We start from the raw sequence: 9,867 nt of genomic DNA, 5'->3' as shown, positions 1-9,867 counted from the left end.
TGCAGATATCTCTATTTGCTCTAGTAACCCTAATGTATATAACGTAAAAGTGAATGGCGAGCTTATTCTTATGTGTAACATTTTTTTGATCACTTCTCCATGTTCTTGTCTACTTACTTATTTCTTCCATTGCTTGAGAGTGAGGGGCAACGAGTGAGTGCGATCGAGTGAGATACTAGTAAGAGGATAAAGCTTGATCTTCACTATTTGATTCTCTCTCTTCTTCTCCTCTTGATTCCATATCTTTAGAGAGTAAGAAGTTGAGTGAGGGAGAGATTATAAGGGAGTGAGGGGCTAATTGGGAAAAACTCTTCTCAATCTTCTTCTTGTTCATCTTCTATATCCTTTTCTTTTGGCATTGGAGAAACAATGGTGCAAATTGGAAGGAAGTGAGCTAGCAACTTGAAATGCATCATTTGGATCGTGATACCACCATCAAACCACTCATGCATTTTGGATTACAATGAGAGAGAAGGTAAGTAGTTAACTCTAGTACATCCTCTTGGATCTCAATGCATTAGCACATGGGGAATGAGAGATGAAGCTTAGATAGTTCAATGGTAGAGTACAAGACAACTAGGTAAGAGGTAGTTGAGCCATTGGTGAGTCAAGCTCTTAAAAGAATGAGTTCAATCTGTGTCCAATTGTTGAGCTCTCTTATATCTAACATTTTGGTATTGTTGCTAGGGAAAAGAACAAACTTGAATCACAAAAGGTCTCACACTCTTATTATTTAGTGGAATAGGAGGGATAATTGTGCTTAAGATGGATGGAATGATGAGGAATTGATCTCTTGCTCCTCTGCTTTACTTATTCTAAAACACATACAACTAGGTAAGAATTTGAATTGGTGATGAATTGGTTTAGAGGTTAAATATAGAGCAAAGTATAATGGATTAGCTTAGGCTTCTATTGAAAGAAAAAAAATTAAAAACCCTTTAAAAATCAATGTCGTGATCTTACATGGGCTAGGTTGTAGAGTCTGATGTATTGGTTACTTGTATAGAATTGGGTATGCTCTATTTTCTATCCACTTGAGAGCTTGAGAACAAGCTATGGAAGTGGCGTTGTGAGTGGATAAGGTGATTGTGTGTGACCACGGCTAATGGATAGAGAATTGGCTTGAGTGACCACTTGACTCTAACTACCCACAAATGAATATAAAAGCACTCATCTTAAATGCAAAATCTCAACCATTGGAGTCCCTAGAGATCTTATCTATCATCTAGGGCAGGATTAGATACATAGAGAGCCTAAGGCTTTCCTTTTGAGTTCCTACATACTTTATGATGGCCATGACTTGCCCTATGATGATCATGACCTATCCAAGGTGACTAAGGCCTACTTTTTAGTGATCACACACACACACACACACACACACACACACACACACACACACACACACACACACACACACACACACACATGTATGTATGTATGTATGTATGTGTAAACACACATACATCTTGCCTTTGATAAGGTTGCCCATAGTATATGCTCACACACACACACACACACACACACACACACACACACACACACACACACACACACACACAACACACACACACACACACACACACACACACACACACACACACACACACACACACACACAGAGTGCCATACCCTCACATTACAACTCTCCTCCATCCATTAGCTCAGCCTATCCCTATACAATGTGTGTCCATTTTCTAAATCTATTTTCGTATTATAAACTACCTCATGAATTTCTGTTTTCATTATCTCAAATGTCTAAATCACATTTGTTCCCCTATGAAAGTTCTCGTTGTCTCTCTCACAAATCTTACCAGTTAATCTCTCTATGTATCTCTTTCTCCATCTAAAATTCTTTGTCTATGGATCGCAAAGAGGAACCATGGCGGCCAATCATGATGTTGCAGATTCTCGAGGTAGATAGTGCTTCTTCCATGGCACTTTTGTTGGGGACCTTCCTCTATCTATTCTTCCTCCATGCATTCTGCAAGCTATGTCCAATGCATGGAAATGTTTTCGAGAGTAGGGGATATTCCCCAAACGACACACTTTTTGGACGGAGGTGCAGCAAAATATTTGGCTTCATGAGATTGATATATGTGACGAGCTATTTCATAGGTGTTTTAGGATGCCATATGCATCATTTCAGTATCTTCTTTGATTAGTGGTGCCCTTCTAATATGCAAAAGGTGATTGCAACAAGGTGTGTTCCCCCCTTTGAGCCCAAAAGATCATTGAGTTGCACACTTCTACGTATTTCTCATTAACGATTCCACATACCACATAGTCGACACCTTTGGGATTGGCGAGTCTAGTGTATGAGAATACTACTGCGTGGTTATGAAAATCCTTGCTATGAAGCTATGCTCTAGCTTCATCTTTTTTTCATCTAGTGAGCATCTTAGGACCATAATTACCAACTTTCAACATGTGGTTATGAATACCCTTGCTACTCATGTGGTTATAAATATCCTTGCTATGAAGCTATACTCTAGCTTCATCTCTGTTTCATCATCTAGTGAGCGTCTTAGAAACATAATTGCGGACTTCCATGAAATGACTATCTTTTCTAACATATGCAAAGCGATCGATGGTAGCCATATTGAGCTGGCAAGGAAGCCCAATATTTAGGACATACATGCCAAGTATTGGTACAGACACCACTTTCACTTTTTCCTCCTTCAAGTAGTATGTGATGTGCATACACACATTTGGGATGATTATGGCGCCAAAAGGTGCCAATGATACAGACCAATGGAAACCTTCATCTTTTTATAGGGTTTTAACTCCTAGTTTCACTGCCATATTCTCTACAACCATGTCCTCGTCCTCTACCAGGGACAACATCTGGAGACATGAAGTCATACATAGAGAAACCTCCATGGAACCCAAACACCTTGAAGGTGACATTTAGAAACTTGAACATTTTGCAAATGCTCCCATCTTGATGGTTCAACCCTCGAAGTTTCCTAAAACCAGCCTTCCTTCTTGGATAGGGTGGTAAATAACATGATTTAACACTAATTATAGAAAACACTTATTGGCCAAATAGCTATCCTAGGGTCAAAACTGACACCAACAGACCCCCAAAGCCCAATTGTCATAACTTATCAGAACTTTTGCCTTTGACACCCATTGCATCCTTGGGGTTCTTGGCCTATTACCATGAAATAACTACCATGTGCATCACATGTGCCAAAGAACCTTGCATATTTGATTAATATCTTACTTAAATGTTATCAACAAGACTAGAGCATCTCAAAATTTCATGTCCCCATAAAAATGCCCCCTTTTGGTGCTCTTTCATGAAGATTTTTTTAATATTCTCCTACTTATTTTTACATTGTCTATGTGAAGTCAATGATGTGGTAAAAATAAACCCATACGGGGATAACTCATACACCCTGCTAGGAAAGTGCAAATTAATGCTAAGCATTAAGATTGAAAGCCTTCCCATGATTTTTTATGTATTGCCAAATGCAAAGGGAGTTGGGAATAAAACCATATTGGATAGAACTTTCAAACAATAGGCCAACTGCAGCGTTGACTATGACATTCAGTGCATATATCTTAACTAACATGAAGGTCATTATAGCTTTCAAGAAGGGTAATCTTGTTTCCACAAAGTGGGATATAGCGCCAATATCTTTAGCAAAACATGATGACACCTCTAGTGAGGGAGTAGAGCCTTGTTCAATGACCTACTAAAAACACAAAAATATAAATATAAACCACTAAAGAAGATACCCGATACTATTATGGTTGGTCATCACTATTGTACATCATCACATGTTCTCTTTTTTGTAATAGCATTTATGATATGTTGCATGAAAAATAAATGCTCATTTTTATAATTGTTTTTTCTTAAAGTCAATACATAGTTTCCTTGGTGTAGCTTACTACTGCAAATTTTAGCCTTCTTATCATAACAATGGGCTAAAATATGATATATTCTTCCATATTAATAAAAAAAATACTAGAATTTCTAGAACCTATATTCTACCATCCATATCTTTCTCTAAAGCTCTCCCTACCTGTAGAATTAGCATGGCTTCTAGAAACCTGTATGTAACTAAACGATTGATTTAACTTGTTTTAGTGATTACCACTAGTATAACCCATACCATGGCATATTGGAGAGAATATGTCACATCCCTTATCTGAACTTGAGTAAAATTCTTGGACTTGTTCAATACTTTTAAATGATTCACCCTACACCTTGATCTCTTCGATGATCATGAGAGTGACAAACTCATCAAAACGTCGAAATGGCTTCTGTATATATATAGAAGTAACAAAATTTTCCTAGGTCTTTTTATTATTAAGGCTACTCAAAGTAGATGAAACCAAATCATCATCATCTAGCATTATATTAATAGCTGCAAAGATTCTCTCTCCATCTCTCTCTACTTCTCCTCACCTTTAAAATATATTCATTTATAGAAATCTTTCATGTCTTCAAATTATTCAACTCTTGCTTGCTAAATCTTCAATGCCTTCATATCTATTGAAAATATATTGTCAAAGGTTATCCAAGCTACTTGCGAAATCTCTGTATTTCTGAGATGTCCCAGCATAGTGTTATCAATGACTACAGACAACTAGTATATTGTTTTTCAATCTTTTGTATTCCATGCTTTTAATTCTTTTGCAGTTGTGGGATCACTAAGCTCTGGTTTTTTTTTTTCACCTAAAACAAAATTGTAGAGACCTTTTCCAATAAAGATGTTCATTATACGAAACTTTCATGATGTGTAACTAGTCTTGTGTAGATTCTCAATAATAGGGTTTTCGCTTTTTAAATCTATTATGACAAAATTGAGTAGCAAATAGTAAGCAATTGTTTTTCAATCTTCCATAGTATATATATATCGTAATAAATCAAGCAATTTTTTCACTAACCACTTAACAATACATATAATCTACAACTTGCTTGTAGATAAACCTTGTGTTTTCTTCTTAACAAATACATTAAAATTTACAAATTTAGAATCTGTAACATGTGCACTTGAGAACGGCTGATATAGTCGAAATTATAATGTCCCGAAACTATTGTTCACAACCTTGTGGAGTTAAAATGGGATCCAAAATATCCTTAAATGGCCAAAAACAGTGGACATGCCTTAAAGGGTTGATTTGCAAAATATACACAATGATGCTTTTATACCAAATCTCACAACAATTTGAGATTTTGGCTTTGCTCTACTTCCTATGTCTCCACAAGTATTATCCAATGGAAAGAGTGAAATAACGGGAGAGCTTCTTATCGACTTGTTAGTTTCTTGAATCCTTACTCCTCCTTCACTTCAATCTTTAAAACTAGCCTCTCTCAATGGCACTGCTTTAGTACCATGTCAACAATCACATAGTGGAAGACTTGCTTAGACTACTATGTCAGACACACATAATACATGCAAAAAGAAGCTCACTTAAGAACACAAGACGAGAGATGGAGGCCAAAACATTTTCTTGTTGGGTTTTCTTCTTCCCTTCTCATATAATACAATGTATACAAAGTATAGATAATATAAACATAAAGAAAAGTGATTTACTAGGTTAAACAGTGTATAACTGACTATTCTAATCAATTAGTGCTATAACTATGTCAGTTGTACATAGGTGTAACTAACCAAATATAATAAGCTAGTGGCCATGTAAGGATTATAATCACCACCGCGTTGTTAAATGTAGATCTACAGACCCATCTAACTAGGCGGTCCATCATCAATATCCACACTTGTTGAGCTTGCCATCTCAACAAGAGGGAGTGTGCATGGAGTGGGAAAGAAAGGGGGGGAAGGGAGCTTCATGGGGGGTGGGGGGAGGGAGTCGAGATTTGGGAGTTGGGGATTGGTTTGGGGGAGATACGATAGGAAGGGTGAGAAAGGGAGTAGGAGAGAGAGGAAGAGATGAAGAGGGAGAGGTAGGGGAGGAAGTAGAAGGCAGAGAGGGAGGAAGAGGTGGAGAGGAGGGGATAAGAGGGAAAAGAAAAAGGAGGTAAGGAGAATATGAGAGCGGATTTTAAAGCTGGGATGTAAGTGCAAAAAGACTTTGGGACCTGTAAAAGAGGCATTTTTGGTGTAAAAAAAACAGTTGCAGATCAAGAAGCTAGAGTTTTTCTAGATGTATTTTGACATTAAGAATCCAATGCAAGTGTCCGTCAATTGGAGTCTATTTGAATCTCCATTTAATGGCCGTAAGATTTGGCATTATAAAGCAACTACTAGATCTGAAAGCTGAAAAACATGTGACGAAGGCCAAGGTGAAAGATTTCGATGCTAGAAAGTTGCCCGTTCAGTCGGATCGTAATTTTGAGATCGTTTGCCCCCTCAATCACGTCGGAATCCTTTTGCTTAAGTGTGAAAAGGTAAAAATGAACTAGATAAGTTGTAAGTTGAGCTTGATTAGGAAGAGGTAAAAGCAAGAAATCAAATGACATAGGGGGGAGGGGAGGGGTGCATTTTTTTCGGTGCCTCCATCATCTCCCAAAAATGGTAACTTTCAGCTACTAGTGATCATTCTCTTTTTGCTCTTGGGCCTTGAATGCTTCAAATTTTTGCCAAATCAATCACATCAATCTATGCGAGAAATGACGTACTATTCAAGAAGATAGAACATCAATCTTTCTCTCTCCTCCTTGTTCCTTGTTCATATGGTTGTTCATGAGAGAGAGAGAGAGAGAGAGGGAGGGTTGTTCATGGATGGTGGTTCAAAAGCATAATGGGATGTAGAATGAGTGATTTGGAAGTGTCAACAATTGGAAAATTACATCAGTGGCTCCATTTCCTCGAATTATGAGATATACATATGCGGATTTTCAAGTAAGTGATCATTATTTAATTTTTATGATGAATCCTTAGTGCATATGATAAAAAAATGGTTGTAAATGATTGAAACATGTTTGCTAATGTTCAAAATATCAAAAATTTGTTCATTTTTTATCTCGTAGATTAAAAATAATAAAATCACAAAATTCAAAACACGAGATTTAATGAAAAATGGAATCGTTTTTGGATTTTAGGAGTTTAAAAAATATTCATATGGCATAAAAATCAATATATTGATGAATCATACTTCTCTTAAGATAATAAATCAAAAAACTCGGAAAAAATCAATAAGTTATGTTAAAATAAATGAAAAAAATCATGAAAAATAGTTAAAAGAATAAAAAAGAAATTTTTAAAAAAATTATAAAAAATTGGAAAAATATTTGTGAATATATAATGAAGGTGAATTATGAGGGTTTGTCTCAAATTTTTTTATTTATGTATTAAAGTGCGTGTTTTAGGGCTCGTTTCTATGAAAAATTATCATGAAATCTCTCTACATTTGCAAGGGGTGTGGCTTTAAAATGAAAGTATATTTGATTAAGTTGTTGATTTCTTTGTATATCTTAATATATAGGACGTAGTTTATATAAATTTTAAGAGGTTCAGTAGCATGGGTTAGTCTGGTGCTATTCCTTAGCAACACAGTGCACCATGATTATAAATAAATCAAGAAAAGATTATTTGTGCACTTTACATTGGTTGATTTTTAGTTAAGTTGTTTGAGTACGAAATACAATACATTTTACATGTGCATTCTAAACATGGTATCAAAATATAAAATTACAATTGTATGTTTAGGTGACGACTAACATTGAGACTGTAAGATTTTTCATTGCTGTAGGTTAGTGTAATATTTTTGGAAAAATCAATCAAGTGAGGAATATATGCAATCTCGTGGATCGTTATGATCATATTATGGGAGGATTGTTATGTTCATGTTCTATGTGTAAGATGGTGCATCTTGGGACCAATCCTCGGGGTGTAGGAGAGTCGTAGGAGGCACAACATTCTACTGTTGGGAGTGTTGAGAATATCAAATGATGCTTGTATGTACGCCCATAGAGGCTAGATGTATACCTAAAAGAGGCTGCCTCCCATAAAAGGCTTTGTATGGAAGATATGAGAAAATATGTATGCTCTAGAAGCTCTAGGGAGAGATGCCCTGAATCCCATAAGTACAATGAGGAAGGGTGGTACTATCCAAAAGCTATATAAGCATGCACTTGACACTCATTTCATTGCAATGGAACTATCAGCTTGAGTTACTCAAGACTGTCTTTATGAGTCCAAGCTAATCTATCTTGGAACCTAATTTACTTGAGTTACAATGTCTCATTCTGATAATGTATCGTGTGTTTGATTTGTGTCCACCATAGCTAACTAGCTCTAGATCCGTGTTTCTGAACATGGTATCAGAACCATGGCTAAGTTAGGTAGCTAGTGGGCTCCAGAATAAGTGCTTGTTTGAAATCTTCATCAGCCTCCTTGTGGTAGCGAAGGAATTCCCGTGCAGTGTCTCTTCTTAAAATAGGCTTTCACATTCTTCTTGTCGAATTTAAGTGCCTTGCTGTAGGTAGCCTTTGCTAAAAGGAAACTTGACAATGCTAAATATGCAGCAGCAGCTCGATTATTGTAATAAGTTGCATTTGTTTCATCTTGTCTAATAGCTTCAGAATAATACTCTATAGCTGTTCTATAATCTTTCTTTTTAAATACTGTCATTTTCCTCCTCCTCCTTCTGAGAAGTCTTGGTATTCCTCCTCAGCCTGCTCCTCCGAGCGCCTCGCATCCTCTTAGTAAACTCACATTATGGCACTCTAGTCAATCCAACTGCATCGTCTCGATTGCTTGGTGGCAGAGAATCCATGCACTCTTTCGCCTGATCGTGATTGCAGTGTGCAATAGTCGATTCACCCAACTGGCGTAGTATCAGGCCCTAATCCGGCTTGCATTGTCATCGACGGTAAAGGTAGTAACTGGCATCAAAGCCCTATATCCACATTGCATCAATGGGATAAGGGAAACATCGAATCCTCCGATGATAGCTTGTCTGTTTTTAGATTTCGCCCAGGGACGCCCGCGATCCCTTTTGACGAATGACTTGAGAATTTCTCCATCTTGAACTTTGAGGACCTCTCCAAGTACTACGAGTTTGTCCTTTTCAAAGAAGAGGCTCAGCCATCTACACTTTTGGTAGACGTGATATCAACAACTGTATATACAACGAAACCTCATCAACTGCTGGCAGACATGATGTCAACAATTGTATATACAGCGAAAACTCATCAACTGCTTGAAGAGATTGATCACCACTTCAATCAAATATATGGTCTACCTGTCATTAATGAACAATTGAAGTGCATCGGAGTGCTTTCTAAAAAGGACAAAAGCAAAGCCACAAATGGGCTAAAATCAAGGGTTAAAGAAGTGATGACCTCCCCTCCTATCACATTGTCAGCTGATAAAGCTGTGTCAGATGCTGCAGTGTTGATGTTGAAAAACAAAGTCAACCGGATTCCCATTGTAAATGGAAATAATCAAGTTGTTGGTATTGTCACCAGGAAGGACATTTTCTCTGCATTGGACGGGAAACCTTTAGAAAAGCAGACCATCTCAGGATGAGGCAGAGTACTGACTACTTTATAGAAATTGTTACACAACAATAAGTCCATCCATCTCCTTACCAAAGCATCTGTTAAGAAATTGTAGCCACTTGAAATCAGTCCTGAGAAGCTAGAAATAATATGGATTCAAAATACCATCCGACATTAGCCAGAAAAGAAGACCAAGAAGATTGAGTACATCACCAAAAGAAGCCAAAGGAATATATTTTTCGCTGTTGTTGACAAAGAAATTTCCTTAGTGGATCCTTATTCCCATAGTGGATGTAAAAACACGTACCAAGATGTAAAGTTTCAAGCCTTAACTTGACTAGGCTACCAAAGAGCTAGTCTCCTGGTCCATGTTTACATGCAAGGGGGGCAAAAGCCAGCAAGGGTAGAGACTCATCATTTGAGGGGGGGTGTTGAGAATAGCAAAT

At 37.1% G+C, this 9,867-nt stretch overlaps 1 protein-coding gene across 1 annotated transcript; it reads left to right on the top strand.

The window, feature by feature from the left end:
- The first annotated feature begins 6,187 nt into the window (after window positions 1-6,187).
- LOC148026543 (uncharacterized) lies at window positions 6,188-9,526 on the top strand. The gene is made up of 2 exons (XM_087690323.1): window positions 6,188-6,364; window positions 8,934-9,526. Exons 1-2 carry the CDS (start codon window positions 6,188-6,190, stop codon window positions 9,447-9,449), a joined length of 693 nt encoding a protein of 230 aa, XP_087546449.1. The 3' UTR covers window positions 9,450-9,526.
- Window positions 9,527-9,867: the final 341 nt, after the last annotated feature.

Source organism: Lygodium microphyllum, chromosome 13, assembly GCF_053477565.2.
Source record: "Lygodium microphyllum isolate KBCC chromosome 13, Lygodium_microphyllum_v1.1.10, whole genome shotgun sequence".
NCBI classification, from domain to species: domain Eukaryota; kingdom Viridiplantae; phylum Streptophyta; class Polypodiopsida; order Schizaeales; family Lygodiaceae; genus Lygodium; species Lygodium microphyllum.
The sequence above is the reverse complement of the archived record's forward strand: the minus strand, read 5'-3'. Positions and strand labels throughout refer to the sequence as shown.